The sequence below is a fragment of the Mustela putorius genome, unplaced genomic scaffold, assembly GCF_011764305.1.
Source record: "Mustela putorius furo isolate JIRA1106 unplaced genomic scaffold, ASM1176430v1.1 tig00003867_pilon_pilon_pilon, whole genome shotgun sequence".
Taxonomy (NCBI): domain Eukaryota; kingdom Metazoa; phylum Chordata; class Mammalia; order Carnivora; family Mustelidae; genus Mustela; species Mustela putorius.
The window spans coordinates 17,697,867-17,717,676 of record NW_025422019.1 but is presented as its reverse complement, the minus strand read 5'-3'; the positions used below and the strand labels follow the sequence as shown (position 1 = coordinate 17,717,676).

General features: G+C 36.4%; 1 protein-coding gene across 1 annotated transcript in view; it reads left to right on the top strand.

Annotated features, from left to right (window-relative positions):
* The window catches only part of DARS1 (aspartyl-tRNA synthetase 1), a 63,096-nt gene that overhangs the window by 10,288 nt on the left and 32,998 nt on the right, over nucleotides 1-19,810 (top strand). The window contains exon 4 of the mRNA XM_004774251.3: nucleotides 5,924-6,026. Coding sequence (XP_004774308.1) covers nucleotides 5,924-6,026 — 103 coding nt within the window. The remainder of the gene's footprint in view (nucleotides 1-5,923; nucleotides 6,027-19,810) is intronic.

Sequence of the window (19,810 nt, the reverse complement as noted above, 5' to 3'; positions counted from 1 at the left end):
ATATGTATGCATATTTAAAATTTCTTATACCAGATTATCCTCCAAAAAAACTGCTCAGCTAATACTCCCAAAAGTATGTGACAGTACCACTTTCCCTTTGTTGTTACCAATAACGATCATCAACATTTCTTATTTCTGCCAGAGTAGATTATCTAGGGGCGCCTGTGTGGCTGCCTTGGGCTCAGGTCATGATCCCGGGGTCCTGGTGTCGAGTTCCAAATCAGGCTCTCTGCTTTGCAGGAAGCCTGCTTCTCGCTCTGTCTGCCACTCCCCCTGCTTCTGCCCACTTGCTTGCTTTCTCTGTCTTTCTCTCAAATAAATAAAATCTTTAAAAAAAAAATAGATGATCTAAAGAACATATTCTTAATGGTAGTATTTCATACATTTTTAAACATTAAATCAGATTTCTTACTAGGTTTATGGATCCTGTCCCTCAAAACAGGTGGAGAAATTTATAACTCTTGGTGATACACTGAAAATTCATTTATTTAGACTGTGAAAGCTTATGAGCTTAACCATGCATATTGAAAGAATAATTGAAATATCTGTGGCCCCTTTCAAATTTTATGTATACTACATTGAAGTCATTGACACAAAATACTTCTCCTTCAATACCATCCTTTCTGAAATCTTACTTGTTCTTCCAAAATAGCTAGTTTATTTTGGTTATCAGATAGTTTAGAACCTAAATTTATGTACATACAAGAATATTTCAGGGGAAATAACAAACGGAAAGTAACTTTAAAACATTTAAGTCTTTGCCGTTCTGTTCAGTAATAAATTAACATAAATGATGAGGAAAAATGTTAATGTTGGGTATTAGGAAGTTAAGATACATTATCTAAATAATGAATTCAGGAACTTGGCAAGCTAAAAGACAGTAGGAAGAGATGAAAACATAAGATTGCCTCACATCTTGGATAATGTAGTTCTCCCACAAAAGTCTGCTTTATTACTGAGCTATCACCATAATGGAGATGGGGGTAAGCTTTTTTGTCCTGACTGTGATCATGTTCTTCAGCTTAGAAATAAAGAATGCACCAGGTGCTATAAAAGTTATCAAACTTTACGGTTTTCTGAAACAGAACTCTTGTGTAAACTTAAAAAAATAAACTACCTCTTCTAAAAACTTGAGAATCAAAATGCAAGACAAATTCTTAATTGTTAAGGAGCCAAATTTAAAATACCTAAAAATAGCAAATTCATTCAGCTATTTTGAACATTGACTTTATCTTCCATTCTATAAACTGTCTCCTGGTTGGCAGGTTCCAAGAAGAAAGATGAATAATATTTAGCAGTTGATTAGTCTGTCTTTTAAAATTCCAGTACTAACTTACACAAAAAGGACTTTTTTGCTAAAGTCAGAAATTACATATTTACTTATTAGAATAAAAGGTAATGTGTGGATATAGTAAAAATTAAAATTCTAAAGGTTCAAAAAAGATACAAAAGGAAAGGGCACCTGGGTGGCTCAGTCAATTAAGCGTTTGCCTTCTGCTCAGGTGGTGGTTCCAGGGTCCTGGGATTGAGTCCCACATCGGGCTCCCTGCTCAGCCTAGAGTTTGCTTCTCCCTCTGCCGCTCCCCCTGCTCATACTTGCTTTCTCACTCTTTCTCTTTCTCTCACATAGGTAAACTTTAAAATCTTAAAAAAAAAAAAAAAATACAAAAGGAAAAACCGGAAGTCTCACAATTCTAGCTTCTCCATCTCATCTCACTCTCTTCCCCCCCCCAAAAAATAATCACTGTTGTTTCTTGTGTATCCTTCCAGGGAGAAAAAATGGATTTACAAGCATGCGTATATTCTTTGTTTTTTAAATTTACATAAAAGCGATGGCAGTTTGCATGCTGCTTTCTGTTATCACTCACCAGTGTCTATGAGATAGTGCCTGCAAAAAGTGGAACAAAGCAGGTCATGCAGTGCTGTGTATCACCAAACAGAACCAAGGAAGGAACAACTTGGTTTGCTAACAGCCAAGAACTTGGTATCAAAAGAACTTGATAAAAGTCAGAGTGGACAGGTCTACTTACCAGGAAACCAGTACTGGATTTTTGTGGGATTTTTAAGTCTTTTAAAAATCTTTTTGAGTGGACCGTCAAAGCTCTAGTATTTGAAGTGCTTTGAACACCAGAAACCTGGGAACCATAACATTGAAGTCACATGTAGATCATTGCACTAATAAAGACTGCTTAAATAAATAATAATAGAGCTTGAGTGCTTTTATATGAATAATATAGCTGTGAACATCTTTGTCACTGTGACTCTTTCCATACTCCATTTCCTTAACATATTTTTTTTTAAAGATTTTATTTAAGACCGCATGAATGGGGGAGTGGGAGGGGCAGAAGGAGCAGGAGAAGCAGACTCCCCGCTGAGCCGCAAGCCAGACCCCCAGGATCATGACCTGAGCTGAAGGCAATCGCTTAACCAGCTGAGCCACCCAGGTGCCCCCTAACATACTTTCTAAGAAATACACTTCTTGAAACAGAGAACGATTTTAAGCTTTTAATGCTTATTGCCAAGTGATTCTCCGAAAGAAAATGCAAGTTTACCTTGCCATCAGCAACTTATGGAGGAACAGTTTTCACTTAATTCTCCCAAGCATTAAATAACATTATATATTTTTTAAATCTCTGCTAATTTGAGAGGTAAAGTATGTGTCATCATTGTTTGCTTCAACTTGCATTACCTTCATTTTTTCCCTTATATTTACCTACTCAGGCTTTCTCTTTATCTTTCAAATGGTTTGTTATCGTTTATTGCCTATTTACCTGTTGGAATCTCAATGTCCTTTACTAATAAATCTTTATGATCTCTATATGTTAAAGATGTTAACTCATATATGTTGTAAGTCATTTAGCAAATGGTTTTTCCCAGTGTTTCAGTTTTGTGTGAGGCAAATGTGATAACCACTACACTATGGAAACTTTCAGTTTTTTGTGTATAGATATTCTGTAACTTTTATACTTAGAAAGGTCTCCCCTTCTCTTTTGTACAGTTTAATATTCAATTTCATTTATCATTCAGTTTTTTTACTTGTTGGGTTTTTTTTAATTTCCTGAATTCTATCTAGAATTAGAATTTCTTTTCTCTTATAAGGTCTATTTTGAGTTTATTTTTCTGTTCCACTGATTTGGGTGTTTTTGTGCTGATACATTCTTTCTTGTAGGTTTATATAATACCTCATGGTGCTGGTTTTACTACTTAATCCCCTCCCTTCCATCTGTTTCCTTTTTCAAAAAAAAAGAGGTCTAAAATTTAGAATTATATACAATAAGCACATTAAACATTGAAAGAGAACAGTGAACAATCTTTACTCCACCCATTACCAATGATTTCTTGATTTGTTTTCCCTAGCAGTGAGGTCGAATCTTTGAGAGCATATTTTCTTCTGTATTTAGCCTCCTACAACACCCTCAGGTTCTACATACTATTTGTGTTAAATCTTGAAGATGGCCAAGATTTCCTTTCAGCCCTTACATTTCTTCTATATCTACCTCCCCAATTATATTATTCTCTTAAAAAAGTATTTTTTCTGATTAGAAAAATAGTACATGCTTATTGTAGAAAGTTCAGGGGAAAAAACCCAAAAATACAAAGAACAGCATGATTTCCTATAATTTCACATCTGTTAGTGGCCACATTGTGGTGGTTTTTACCTAGCCAATCAAATTCACCTTTTGGTTTTTGTTTTTCTCTACACAGTCAATTTTAATATACTTAGACAAAATTGGGATTATGCTTTATATGGCTTTATCACTTTCTTTACAAAATAGTCTATCATGATTATCTATCAAATATTTACTTTGTGTTCCCAGCACCTGGCATGATTGTTGCACACTGTAATCCAAATGTGAAATTGGGAGTGGTAATCAAATAAAGAGCCAGTGGTGCTATTAATAATAATTAACATTAATTAATGATATTAATTGGGTGTGTCACAACTCTAAATATATTACCTGTATAATCCTCAAGATTATAGGGGAAAATAAAACGTAAAAGCGTACTATTACTTTCTCCATTTTGCAGACGAAGAACTAAGGCATAAAGTAGTTCAGTAATTTTCTCTCAGGCCTCTTCCTAGGAAGTGACAGGATAGGATCCTAGGTCTTTTGATTTCAAAGCTTTTACTCTTTACCAACCCTTACACAAAGTATTACCCCCTAGTGCTGACCAAGAGACATTTTCATGTGCTGTTTGTGTTAAGTCCTGTAGAGCTCCATTCTCTTAAGGTCTTTCCTATAGCATTGGAGTTCATCACAGCATGGCCTTGTAGTGCGGCTAGGTCATTGCTGCCTATCTGCACTAGTAGAACAGCTAATATACTTACTAAATCACATTCTCTTCCATTTCACAAAAACATTCTGTTAAAAGTTTATCAAACATTCTCTGGTTTTAGTAGTTCCGAGGATAATGTCATTTTGATCCACCTGCAGATTTCTCCACGGTAACAATCTTTATCCATTCAGTATCTTTAAATCCCCTTGAATGTGTTTAGAAAGTGTAACTTTCTTTTTTAAGATTTTACTTTATGACTGAATCATACTTCAAAGGAAAGGGAAAATAAGTGTATATTTGGTGCTTAAAAATATGTCAGTCATATATTACTCTGAAATCCATAGATTGTGTTTCTGTTGGCACTTTGTTTACAACCTTTTTTCTTTTTTTTTTTTTTAGACTCATGATTGTGGTCTGATTTGTGTTTCAAAATACTGTATGTTGAAAGTAATGATTATAAATCTGCTTGCATTTTGTGGGGGGGTTGCAAGGATTTTAAAAACTGAAATCTTCTTTTGATGTTCTATAAAACAGTCTGATAAGAGAAGTGGTCTTGTAAAAATTTAACTCATTTTATGAGGAAGTAATTTCCCAAAACTTGATGAGAGACTTAAGAAGAGTCTGCTTTAGAGAAAAAGGATGTCACAAGGATAAATCGTCACTGAATATTATGAACAATATTTTTTGATATTTTTAGTAGTTCCCTATTAAGAATAGGGAATGGCAGTTCCTTATGAAAAGAGGGGAGACCCACAATATGTAAAAATAAAACTGATTGTAGAGGATAAGTGGAATGATCTTTTATATGCAAAGTAAGTTATTTGGAGAAGGATCTGGGTGGCTCAGTTGGTTAAACATCTGCCTTTGGCTCAGGCCATGATCCTAGGCTACTAAGTTAGAGCCTTGCTTTGAGCCCTGTGTTGGGCTCCCTGCTCAGCGTGGAGCCTGCTTCTCCCTCTCCCTCTGCAGCTTTCCCAGCCTGTGCTCTCTTGTGCTCTCGCTCTCTCTCACTCAAATAAAATCCTAAAAAAAAAAAAAATTTAAAGAGGAAAATGTGGAACTCTTAGAAAAAGGACAAGGAAGATGATAAGGGAAAACAGAGGAAAATAGAACATGGATGAAATTAACCTTTCTAGGTGCTCTTTAAAATATACTTTGGTGAGAAGTAAAATGGACCACCTGCACAGAATGCTTGTGTTCTCAGTACTAAGCACTTTATTAGCACTTCTGTGGCTTCATCATTGAAGATCCCATAGTGGTTAGCACAGTGCCTTTGCCTGTGTACACTTGATATTGAATGAATGTTTAAAGTGATCTGAAGTTACTTGAAATTGTTTAATCAATGCAATGACCAAATAATTTTCTGATTTATAATATTTTTTTGAAATTGGTGATTTGCCTGTGTTCTCATAACATGTTAAAAACATTTTCATTACCATAGAAGGAATTATGGCAATTTCATTACCATAGAGGGAACTTGGGTTTCTAACAGTATGAGTATATGGAAGCTGGATACACATATGTACGGGCCTGATGAGTATAGTAAATTGTGGCTCAGTTTTAAAGTAGAGAAACATTTTTCTTCTTTGTAAAAACTTGAAGTAGCATGTCCTTAATACACTTGTGTTCTTTCTGTCTTATTCAGGAAAGCAGTGTTTCTTGGTCCTACGTCAGCAGCAGTTTAATGTCCAGGCGCTTGTGGCTGTGGGAGACCATGCAAGCAAGCAGATGGTTAAATTTGCTGCCAAGTAAGTAAGCAATTATATCCTGTTGTCAGAATAAACAATGGTGGGAACCAAGACTCCCAGGGGTTTGGACCATTTTCATACATTAACATCAATGCTTCGTTTGTTTAAAAATGTAGTTATTTAAATTGTCAGTTCAGTATTGCTGAATACATTAAACTTACAAAAGAGAAAATATGGAGCACAGGCTTGAAATTCATTTGGAACTGCTGAAGCAGCACTCTGTACAGACAAGTCACATTTACTTTCAAGTAGAGTAACAAAAAGCCTGGCAGCCTCAACATAGCGAAGCAACTTTTTTTTGTTGTGTTTGTTGAGCTTCAGTTCCTACCTCCCTCCCCCAGTTTGAGATTTGCATATTAAGCAACAAGTTTTCTAACTGAAAACTAAAAGCATATAAAATAAGAGTGTAGTTTTGCAAATGATTCCCTCCTAAAGGAAGTAAAACAAATGTCATAACATTTTACAGCTTTTAACTTTGACATCAAAAGGGTTAAAGAAAAGTAAAATCAACCCACTCGTCGCCCCCCCCTCCCCACAAGTTTTGCTGTCTGGCTCAGAGTTCCTGTAGAAATGATTGTTTTGTTACGTTTGCAAGAGGCAGGATGTAGTGTAGTGCTTGTTATGCTGTAGTTCTAAGGTAGTAATTATTGGTAATGTTGATAGTTTTGTTTGTGTTTTTCTCAGTTTACTCAGAATTTTATTTCCATGATAATGATCAAAGAAGATTTGGGAAAATGGCTGATCTCTATATTTTAAATAATAGCATACTTCATAGGCATAAATTTTTTCCAAAGAAATTAAATCTGGTATAATTGTTAAATTTTACTATTGATTTTTATCTCTGTTCTTTTGTTGTATGCTTTCAAAGATGAATATGTATATCTATATACATAGAATCATCAATTTTACAACTAGAAAGGAACTAAAAAATGATCTAATTTAACATCCTAACTTACATTTGGGCCCTCCCCGACTCCCTTAGTGTTCTACATGTAGTGGATGTAACTGGTATGGGTATCAGATTTAGTTTTATTGTATCACAGCAGTATCTGTACTCTGGTTTAAAAACTCCAGTGCCACTAATGACATCAGTTCACTGAAGAACTCAGTAGTATTTGTATTACTGATACAGTAGTCCCATCTCACTCTGTCTCCCAGTCCTGCTACCCAGAGACTTCTATCTCTTTGTCGGTATCTTTTGGTGAGTAGGTTTACTGCTTTCATCTCATGGTCTATAAGGGTGTGTGCTTATGGGGTACGTTGTCAGCTAGCCTTCTAAGGTCAGTCCTGTGAAGTGGGACATAAATAAGCGTGGTCCCTAGAAATAAACTTTCCACACAGAGCCTTCTATAAATAGAGCCTCTGGTAACCATAGACATATATGCTAAATTATATTTAAAATACTGAAAAATACTGGGAAAAAGCCAATTTCAAATCAACAATAATCATTACGGCTTTTGTCTTTTATGTGTTAAATTGGCTCTGAAAACCAATAGATAAAGCTGACAGTTTTAAATAGAGCGTGTGTTTCCATTAAATTGCATTATAACCTTAAAGTGTTACATTCCTAAAGAAAATATTCTAGTCTAAAAATCTTTTGAAATTTCCACTTACCCTTAATTTTTAATAAGAGATATCCTACTGACAAAAGGACAGTGAATTCACATGATATCTTTAGAAGTAAAGTAGTCCACAAATAGTTATTTCTTATTATTTTGGATCTTCTCAAACTCCTGCAACTTGACCAACAGCAATTGGCCATTATCAGAGATCAGCCAACACTTTCTAGCTGGCAAAGCTACTTGCAAATGTTCTCCCAAATAGAACTTAGTTCACTACTGTCCTCATAATACATAAATTAAAGAAGGGTTTTCGTATAAATGATAAAGTGTAAGTGTGAACTTTCTCTTAGGCAAGGCAAGAATTTAGATAAGTTAGCCTGGCTTTCATAATCCTGAAGTAAAACTCAAGATCTAGATGTAATTCAACTTAACAATTAAATTGTGACCCAGATTTTTTTTTTTTTTAAGCAAAGAACATGTATCTATTTTAGTCTCTGTCCCCCCCACCCCCAAAATGGACTTTATATAACTAGTAATGTGTGGGAAAAGATGTTTTCATAATAGAGCTGTTGCAAATTTTAAAGCCTTTGGTTATATACAAATGAATGAAGCCAGTTTTATAGAATAGACTTAACATGTGGTACTTACATTAATTATTTAACTTTTGGCACTACTCATATGTTAAAGTATCTAGCCTGAGTAATTAAGAATAAGTGTGTTAATAACTTTGCTACCTAGTGAAAGAGGAAAATTCTCATGACTAAGACTGTGGCAAAAAATACATATATTTTTTAAGTTGAAATATGTCTGGCACACTAACATTAGTTAAGGTATACAGTGTGGTGATTCAGGAACTCTGTGTATTATACTATGCTAACCACCAAGTGTAGCTACCATCTGTCACCATACAATGTCACCTTATGTTATTACAATACCATTGACTCTGTGACTTCCTTGTTCCATCACTGGAAGCCCTTACTCCCCTTCACCTTTTTTTTGCTCATCCTCACATTCCCTGCCCCCTCCTCCCACAACTACCAGTTTGTTCTTTATATTTATGGTTCTATTTCTGCTTCATTTCTTTCTTTGTTATTTGTTTCGTTTTTTAGATTCCACATGTAAGTGAAATCACATGGTGTTTGTCTTTGTCGGACTTATTTCACTTAGCATAATACCCCTCTAGGTCCATCCATGTAAAAATGATGAGTTTTTAATTTTTGTAGTTATTTGATAATTTTCTTAGAAACATGATTTCATGCCCCTGATAGGTCAGCTTGTCTTTTTTACGTGACTTTAGACTGTACTTCTCAAGTAGTACTGAAATCCTGATCTTTCTTGGTAACAGAAGTCTGCGGCACATGTTGTTTCTGACAACATGTAGAATGATCTTATGTTCAGAGTGCCAATTTTTAAAGAAGAAAATCAAGAATAGAAAAATTTTACTTTAAAAATTACCTGTTCTTTTCATGAATAATAATAATAAATCAAGTGAGGTTATAATATGAATTTTAAAGAACTTTCAGAACTGTTTTAGGGGGGAAATTGTGTTTGCTTTTTTCTTCATCTTTCAAAATCCCTTTTCCTAAAAATTATCTTTACTGACTAGTATTTGTTCTTCTAGTCCATGAGCATGGAACATTTTTTCCATTTCTTTGTGTCTTTCTCAATTTCTTTCATGAGTATTCTATAGTTTTCAGAGTACAGATTCTTTTTTTCTTTGGTTAGATTTATTCCTAGGTATCTTATAGTTTTTTGTTTTTTTTTTAACAATTGTAAATGGAATAGACTCCTTAATTTCTTTTTCTTCTGTCTCATTGTTGGTGCATAGAAATGCTACTGATTTCTGTGCATTGATTTTATATCCTTCTACTTTACTGAATTCCTCTATGAGTTCTAGCAGTTCGGGGTAGAGTCTTTCGGGTTTTCTACATAAAGTATTATATCATCTGCAAAGAGTGATAGTTTGACGACTTTGCCGATTCAGATGCCTTTTATTTCTTTTTGTTGTCTGGATTGCTAACGCTAGGACTTCTAGTACTGTGTTGAACAGCAGTGGTGATAGCGGACATCCCTGCCATGTTCCTAACCTTAGGGGAAGAGCTGTCAGTTTTTCCCCATTGGGAATGATATTCACTGTGGGTTTTTCATAGATGGCTTTAATGATATTGAGGTATGTACCCTCCATCCCTACACTGTGAAGAGTTTTAATCAAGAAAGGATTCTGTACTTTGTCACATACTTTTTCTGCTTCTGTTAAGAGTATCATATGGTTCTTGTCCTTTTCTTTTATTGATGTAGCTATCACATTGATTGATTTGCAGATGTTGAACCAACCTTACAACCCAGGAGCAAATCCCACTTGGTCATGGTTAATAATCCTTGTAATGTACTGTTGGATCCTATTGACTAGTATTTTGGTAAGAATTTTTGCATCCATGTTCATCAGGGATATTGGTCTATAATCCTCCTTTTTGAGGGGGTCTTTCTCTGGTTTGGGGATCAAGGTAATGCTGGCCTCATCAAATGAGTTTGGAAGTTTTCCTTCCATTTCTATTTTTTAGAACAGTTTCAGAAGAATAGGTATTAATTCTTCTTAAATGTTTAGTAGAATTACCCTGGGAAGCCATCTGGCCCTGGGCACTTGTTTGTTGGGCGATTTTTGATTACTGCTTTAATTTCTTTGTTCATTATAGGTCTGTTTAACTTTCCTATTTCTTCCTGGTTCAGTTGTGATAGTTTATACATCTCTAGGAATGCATCCATTTCTTTCAGATTGTCTAATTTGTTGGCATATAGTTACTCATAATATGTTCTTACAATTATTTGTATTTCTTTGCTGTTGGTTTGATGTCGCCTCTTTCATTCATGATTTTATTTATTTGGGTCCTTTCTCTTTTCTTTTTGAAATAAATCTGGCCAGAGGGTTATTAGTCTTACTAATTCTTTCAAAGAACCAGCTCTTAGTTTCGTTGATCTGTTCCTCTGTTCTTCTGGTTTCTATTTCATTGATTTCTACTCTGATCTTTATTATTTCTCTTCTCTTGCTGGGTTTAGGCTTTATTTGCTGTTCTTTTTCCAGCTCTGTAAGGTATAAAGTTAGGTTGTATACTTGAGACCTTCCTTGTTTCTTGAGAAAGGCTTGTCTTGCTATATACCTCCCTCTTAGGACCACCTTTGCTGTACCCCGAGGATTTTGAACAGTTGTGTTTTAATTTTCATTTGTTTCCATGAATTTTTTTAAAATTCTTCTTTAATTTCCTCATTGGCCCATTCATTTTTTAGTAGGATGCTCTTTAGCCTTCATGTATTTGAGATCTTTCCAACTTCCCTCTTGTGATTGAGTTCAAGTTTCAAAGCATCATGGTCTGAAAATATGCAGGGAATGATCCAGTCTTTTGGTGCTGGTTGAGACCTGATTTGTGACCCAGGATGTGATCTATTCTGGAGAATGTTCCATAGCAATAGAGAAGAATGTTTATTCTGTTTCTTTGGGATGGAAAGTTCTGAGGAGATATGTGAAGTCCACCTGGTCCAGTATGTCATTTATAGCCCATATTTCCTTGTAGATCTTTTGCTAAATCTATCCATTTAAAGTCCCTGACTGTTATTTTATTATTATTGATGTGTTTCTTTGATTTTGTGATTAATTGGCTTATATAATTGGCTGCTCCCATGTTAGGGGCATAAATCTTTACAACTGTTAGATTTGTTGTTAGATAGACTCTAAGTATGATGTAGTATTCTTCCTCATCTCTTATTATAGTCTTTGGTTTAAAATCAAATTTGTATGATCAAAGGATTGCCACCTGGCTTTCTTTTGATGTCCATTAGCATAATAAATCATTTTCCATCTGCTCACTTTAAATCTGGAGGTGTCTTTGGGTTAAAAATGAGTCTCTTGCAGACAGCGTATTGATGGGTCTTGCTTTTTTATCCAACCTGACACTTGTGTCTTTTGATTGGGGTACTTAGCCCATTTACATTCACGCTAATTATTGAAAGATATGAATTTTGTGCCATTGTATTATCTGTAAGGTGACTGTTACTGTGTATATAGTCTCTGCTCCTTTCTGGTCTATGTTACTTTGGACTCTTTGCTTAGAGGACAGGACCCCTTTCAATATTTTTTTATACGTCTAGTTTGGTGATTGCAGTTTCTTTTAGTTTTGTATGTCCTAGAGGTTTTTTATCTCTCCTTCTATTTTCAATGACAGTCTAGCTGGATAAAGTATTATTGGCTGCATATTCTCATTTAGTACCCTGAATATATCATACCAGGTCTCTGTGGATAGGTCTGCTGCCTATCTAATGTTTCTACTGTTGTAGGTTACAGACCTATTGTTCCAAGCTGCTGCCAGGATTTTCTCTGTCTCTGAGATTTGTAAGTTTTTCTATTAGATATCCAAGTGTTGACCTACTTTTATTGATTTTGAGGGGGGTTTTCTGTGCCTCCTGGATTTTGATGCCTCTTTCTTCCCCAAATTAGGGAAGTTCTCTGCTATAATTTCTTCTAATATACCTTCTGCCCCTCTCTCTCTTTCTTCTTCTGGGATCCGAATTATTCTAATATTGTTTCACTTTAGGGTATCACTTACCTCTCAAATTCTCCCATCAAGATCCAGTAGTTGTTTATCTCTCTTTTTCTCAGCTTCTTAATTCTCCCATCATTTGGTCTTCTCTATTACTAATTCTCTCTTCTGCCTCAGTTATCCTAGCAGCTAGAGCCTCCATTTTTTATTGTACCTCATTTATTTGCTTTTTAAAATTTTTTTATTGTACCTCATTAATTGCCTTTTTTTTTTTTAAGATTTATTTATTTATTTGACAGAGAGAGAGATCACAAGTAGGCAGAGAGGCAGGCAGAGAGAGAGGAAGGGAAGCAGGCTCCCTGCTGAGCAGAGAGCCCGATGTGGGACTCGATCCCAGGACCCTGAGATCATGACCTGAGCCGAAGGCAGCGGCTTAACCCACTGAGCCACCCAGGCGCCCCATTAATTGCCTTTTTGATTTTGACTTGGTTAGATTTTGTTTCTCCAGAAAGGGATTCTTTAGTGTCTTCTTTGCTTTTTTCAAACCCAGCTAGTATCTTTATAATTGTTATTCTGAACTCTTGTTCTGATGTCTTATATTTTTTAAAGATTTTATTTATTTATTTGACAGAGATCACTAATAGGCACAGAAGCAAGCAGAGAGAGAGGAAGAAGCAGGCTCCCTGCTGAGCAGAGAGCCCAACAAGGGGCTCGATCCCAGGACTCTGGGATCATAACCTGAGCCGAAGGCAGAGCCTTTAACCCACTGAGCCACCCAGGCACCCCATAAGTTTCTTTTTTTTTTTTAATTTGACAGAGATCACAAGTAGGCAGAGAAGCAGGCAGAGTGAGAGAAGAGGAAGCAGGCTCCCTGCCAAGCAGAGAGCCTAATGCAGGGCTCAGTCCCAGGACCCTGGGATCATGACCTGGGCTGAAGGCAGAGGCTTTAACCCACTGAGCCACCCAGCACCCCCCCACCATGTCTTACTAATGTCCACATTGATTAGGTCTCTGGCAGTCAGTACTGCCTCTCATTCTCTTTTTTGAGGTGGGTTTTTCTGTTTTGTCCTTTTGTTGAGAGAATAGATGAACAAGAGAAGAAAATGCTGGGGGCGCCTGGGTGGCTCAGTGGGTTAAAGCCTCTGCCTTCGGCTCAGATCATGATCTCAGGGTCCTGGAATCAAGCTCCACATTGGGCTCTCTGCTCAGCAGGGAGCCTGCTTCCTCCTTTCTCTCTCTGGCTGCCTCTCTGCCTACTTGTGATCTCTGTCTGTCAAATAAATAAATAAATAATCTTAAAAAAAAAGAGAGAGAGAGAGAAGAAAATGCTGAAGTGTAATAACAACCCCAGAGAAGTGTACACTAAACAAACCGGACCTAAAACTGAGAGGAAAAGAAAGAAAAAAGAAAAAATATATATATATGATCAGGCTGGTGAATAGAACAGAGCAATACACTGGATTTTGGGTGTATTTTGGTCTGTTCAAAGAAACTGTATCCCAAAATTTTAAGGAAAGAAGAATATGTATATATATGCAAAAATAAGGTTAAATATAATGAACGGATAGACTATGACCATAACTGTGAAAATTTAAAAAGATTTTTAAAAAGGAATTGATAAGAAGTTGGTTGGAAAGGAAAGAAGAATAATTCAAAAAAAAAGAGAAAGAGAAAAGGAAGAAAATTTTTTAAATTAAATTTGAGAGACTAAAGAATCATGAGAATAAAGCCATGAATTTTATGAGCTGTATTCCCCTAGCTCTGGAATTATGCAGTTCTCATTTATTGTTAAACTTGGTCTTGGCTGAATGTTCTTGCTGATCTTCTGTGGGAGGAGCCTGTTGCAGTGATTCTCAAATGTCTTTGCCCTGGGCAGAGTTGCACCACCCTTGCTAGGGGCAAGGCTAAGTTATCTGCTCCAGTTTTCTCTCTGTAGCTTTTGTTCCTTGAAGGTTTTAGCACAGCTTTAGAGGATATGAATGAAAATGGTGGCCTCCCAGTCTCTGGCCCCAGAGGAGCCAAGAGCTCAGGGCCCCACTTCTCATTGCACTCTCAGAGAAAACCAGTCCATCACTCCTGTCTCCCTGGTCTGTGTCCGTACTCTGTGCCCATCCAGCCTATGACCATCCATTTCTGTCTCTGGCACATGGTCCTGTTCAGAATCTCCAAGCCCAGCAGATTCCTGGGGTGCACTCCCGTGCTGCTCTTCCCAAGGAAGGAAGGGGAATCTCCTCGGTTCTGCTGCTTGTTGGGCCCTGGCTTAAAGAGCAGCAGACCAACTGTGCTGCAGATCATGGTTTATGGCAACCCTGAGCTGAGATCCCACTCCTGGACACACTGTTGACAGCTGGCTTCCTTGTGATACCTGGGTGCTCTGTCACACTCAGGCACCCCCAGTCTTCCTGTGATCCCAACGATCCTGAGACCACACCATCCCAGCAAGGGTTCCATTCCCATCTTAGCCACTGAAGCGATGTCCCTCTGTGGAGCAGACTTCTGAAAGTTGATTTTGTGCTCCTCTGCTCTCTCACTTGCTGGGAGCTGGCTGACAGAGAGGCCCCTTCCCCTCCTCCCAGTCTGTCGTTCCCATATGTTGCCTCAGATTCACTTCTCCACACCTCCTGCCTTCTAGAACGTGGTTGCTTTTCTGTTCATTAAGTTGCTGCTATTTTTTTTTCATTCTCCAGTTGAGTTTGTAGGTGTTCAGAATGGTTTGATAACTATCTAGCTGAATTCCTGGGACCAGATGAAATTGAAGTCTCCTACTCCTCTGCCATCTTGGCTCCTCCCCATGAAATATCATTTTTAATTTTTAAGAAAAAATGTTTAAGAAATAATCTATAATTAAAATTCATTATAGTGACTGCCCTTCCTTTATCTTGCCAAGCCTTTCCAGTGCCTAACATGAATTTTATACATACTGGGATCCAGTGCATCAGAGTCTGATGTACAGGCAAATTACAACAATATTATTAATATTATTGCTTATAACAATAGCAGCAGTAATAATTAAATATTCCTATATACTAAGTATGAAGCTGCAAAATGCCATACTTGCACTTTGCCCTTGATCCTCACAGCAGCACTATGAGGTATAGACACTTTTTTAAATGTCTTTTTATAGCTGAAGAAATTGAAATTTAAATGCTAAGTGTAAGGTCTCTGATTCTAGGGCTCACATTCCTCCTAGGTCATCCTGCTTCTCTGAGATAGTCTAATAATAGTGGTTCAGAGCCCTCCTTAATATAGCTTACTTAGAATACAACCTTACTGTCATTGAAATATATTAATGCCTGGGAAATGCTTTAGGTCTCAAAGTAATGGTTTTTACCTCAACAGTATCTTTTTATACAGTGTCTAGTTTTTTCTGATATATAGTTGATTGATGATAGATAGATAGATAGATAGATAGATAAGTAGGTACCTTTTTTTTTTTTTTTTTTTTTTTTTTAGTAGATACCTATTTTGATTTCTCATGGTGATAATGACTTTTAGGTACTGCCTGAGTTGAGAACCAAAACTTGTGAAAAATAATACTATAATAATTTTTGTTTTAAAAGTATAACTGATTATAAAGTAATAAAAAATATTTTATGTTGAGTCATAAGTTAATGCTAAAAACAGTTCCAAAGGAGAAATTAATTTTTTTTACTAGCCATCATTAATACTAGTGTACTTGTCTCTACCATGAAGCAGTAGCTGCCTTCCTGAGAAGTCATCCCATTTTTAAAAAGCATGCTGTTAAAACAGAGACAGTTTGGGGTGGGGAAGGGTTGGGGGGTTAGAAACTAAAGAGTTTGTTTGCAAAGATAGTTATTTTTCTTAAATAATTTCAATATGAAAAATATCTGATAGCTGTAATTATAAACATGAAACCTAAAATTCACTAGGCAGATTCAGTAGATGCATCTACTTTTGCTTCACCTTTTGTCTTTTTTTCTTATCATCAGCACTGCCACACAGTGCATCTTACACATTAGCACTCTTGTGAGAAGTAAGAGTCAGTCAACAAAGCAACCATATAGTGTTTGCAACCGATGTGAAAAATAAGTCCACCAATTCTGCCCGTCCCCCGCCCCCCGCTCATGCTCTCACTCTGTCTCTCTCAAATAAATAAAAGGCTTTAAGAAAAAATGCTGTATCCTTGTGTAAATGGGTGGCAGAGAGTTGCGGCTTGTAAACTGTTGTGAAGTGGTAGAAGGAAGGCTGTTTGAAACCTGAAAGCAAATTGTACTGCCAGATGTGGACAGGTGTGGCATGTAACGTAGATGTTTGAGGTGTGTGTTTTAAGTTCACCTGAGTACAGTTGTCTCTACTGTGTTTCTCACTGATGAAATCTGGCAAAGGAAGGCTCAAACTTATGCTCAAACTAATACCGATTATATCGATTGTGTTGGATTTAACATTTTCAAAACAAGTATTAATAGCAAAACTGATAGTACTCTTAAAAGAGAGAACCTTGTTTGCCCAGTGAGTGGGTAAAAACATGAGTCTTATCTGTTTACTGACTGCTGATGTGTGGGGGTGAGGAAAAGAAAGAAATGGAAAATTACTTCAGAGTTTCCAGTGTGAAATACTGTGTGGAAAATGGAAAATGTCACCCTCAGTCTGGACTAAATTCCCCGGATGGACTGGGGCTAAACACAACCTACCCTGGACCTGTGATGGGTTCCCCTTCTCTTAGAATGCTTTACCAATAGAAGTGGATACTGAATGGGAATGGGACTCTGTTAGCCGTGAAGACAAGGGGAGTGGGTTTGAATAGACAGCTAGCAGTATTACCTAAGTTTATCTATGCTGAGTAAACTGGAGAGAAGTTCTAGCCTTTTGAGTTCATGGAGTTCCAAAGACTGAATGAAATAGGATATTTTACTCAAAGCCATTTTATATTCCTGGCTGGTAGTAGTATATTCCTCTCATTTCAAGTCATCTCATTGTAAATGTCTTTAGGTATTCATTTGGAATAAATAGTGTGGACTTAAAATTCCTTACTTCTCCACTAGCTTCACTATTCATTTTAGTTCTTAAAAAAGATTTTATTTATTTATTTGATAGAGACACTGCGAGAAAGGGAATACAAGCAGAGAGAATGGGAGCGGGAGAAGCAGGCTCCCCACCGAGCAGGGAGTCCAATGCAAGGCTCTGGGATCCTGGAGGTCATGACCTGAGCTGAAGGCAGACACTTAACGACTGAGTCACCCAGGCACCCCTTCACTATTCATTTTAATAACTCACTCCTGTGGCCACCACTTGGATTTTGTTCCTTAGAACTTAATTTTAAACTCAATGGCAATTCTCTCTAACCATAATTTCCAATTTTGTACCTATCCCATGCCTACTAATCTTCTTTTGGACCTCATCAAGACTTCTGGTCTTTTTACCAGTCTCCTCCTTTTGTCCTACTATTTCTACCCTCTTCTGACCTCGTGCAACCCAGTCCCATTCCCAGAACTACACCCACTGCATCCTTACCTGCCTACCTTTCTTTCACCCTATGAATGCTCTACAAACTACCCAGCCCCATGGACTCCTGATCCCATAATATAACATCGACATTAAGGAGTATATTGTGTATTTGTGACACAACAGTTGATTTTTATTCCTAAGCCAGGCCTAGTGGAATGTGTCCTCCTTTATAATGAAAATAGAGGTTTATAGGCTGCCCCTGTTTTTATTGTTTCACTGAACTCTCAGTATCTCATTCCTCTTGATCCCTTGGTTTCTAACTAAAATTATAATTAGAAAAGAAAAGTTTGGAAAACGCTATGACTTCTGTTGCTTAATATATCATCAGCCTTGTATTATGATTAAAAACAGCACATGAACAACAACATAAAAATTCTGGTGGATTCTGTTACTTATTTAAATGAAGCAAAACTCCTTACTTTTAGATGTTTTTAGCTTTAGAAATTTGAGGACCAACAAAGCATGAGGTAATTCAAATGAATATTTACTAATACATTCACATTGGAAACATAGCAGCTTAGTTAGTGAATCTGCTAACCACCCTTTCTGCTAGAGTCTTCAATTTGGAAAATAGCGTGCTTAAAAATATGTCCATGAGAAAAAGGCCATTTCTAATATTCAGTTAATACTCATTTTGTCTTGGTTCTTATCTGTGAAATGCTTGCGATTGTCTTCAGAGGAGTGCTAAGGACTGTTTGTTTATTCTCAAGGTGTTTCCATTTTGAATAGGGCTACCCTAAGAGACTGGACATTTAAAACATGTGAACTCCTACACAACAGAAATAATGGTATTTATATGTTAATTCCATTAGGCCCAACATTTAACTCTATTCCCTCTGGTCATATACCAGGTGGAAAAAAGCAAAGACTCCACTATTAAAAATATCAAATCAGATAGTTCCAGCTGGGGTTTCCCAATCATTTAGAAGGCAAAATATGAGGTCACTTTTAATATCTTAAGTGGAGGACTATCTTAGCATTTACTTTAGATATTAAATCTGAGGTGCTTATCTTTGCCTTACTAACTAGATTGTACCACTAGCAGTTTCTAGCTTTTGAATGTATTCCTTAAGAGCAACATTAGCACTTAATATGGGGTCAGTTGTTTTCCCCGCTTATCTTTCCTAGGAATATCCAATTCATCAATATACTAATCTGAAAAGTTGACTCACTAATTGGCTTTAAGTGCCAGAGCACTCTTCAGCACATTATTTTAATCAATTTGTTGGAAAGATCAATTTTCTCATGGTTGAATGCATATAAAAATGAAACAACTAAATGAGTTACATAGGAAGGTTGGCACATCTCATTCCCTAGAGATCTTTAAGAAGAGGTTCTTGATTGTGTATCCAAAATGCTTTGTGGTCCTTAAATGAAATTTGTCTGGAAGCAGGAAGATAGGATACCTATCCAGGCCTGTGTTTCTGGATCTCCATCTTATGTTGACATTAATTTTCCAATAGTTAATAGCTTGTGTTTGAGTTGAGATGAGAAGTCATTCTTTATTTCTTTTTAAAATTATTTTTTATTTAGGGACATTTTACTGTAATGAAGACAGTAGTGTTATGTTAGTTATGGTTGAGTTTTGTAAAGATAAAATTTTTTTTTAGAGGCAACTCTACAAGCCTTTTTGTATTGACTGCTATTAAGCAACACAGTGAATGTAAATACAGTGCTTAAAGTTTCTAGCTAAAAGAAAAAAAAGGAACAGCAAGTTTAAGGTCCAACTGGCTAAGTGATCTGTAATATTTCCTTCAATGGTCTTAGTTCCATTTTTTCTAATTTAAAAATTTGGGGGAGAAAAACGTTTCAAGCCAAAGTTGTTGTGACTACTATAAAGGGGTACAGTTAATTTGAATACCACTTGTTAAAGTTAAAAATTATATTTTTGCTGTTTGTACTTTTGTAGCACCCTTCTTCCCACCCAGCATAGAAATGTTTGGATTTGGGGGGCGGTGGGGGGGGAGGCTTTTTTGGACTGTTAGTTGTGTACACACGTGTTTTGTTTTCTTTTTCTTCATATTAGTCATTGTGGTTAAGTGATTTATTGGTAGCTGGTGAGTCACAAGTGTATTTTTCATTCTGTGAGTCACCTAGCTGCATACAGGTTTGTACGTTTTCTTTCCTTTCTAGATCTTTCATCTAAAAATAGGTATTTTACTTAGTTGGAACGTTGAAATTTCAGTTTGCTGCATTAACTTTTAGAATTGTAGAATATCAAAATAAT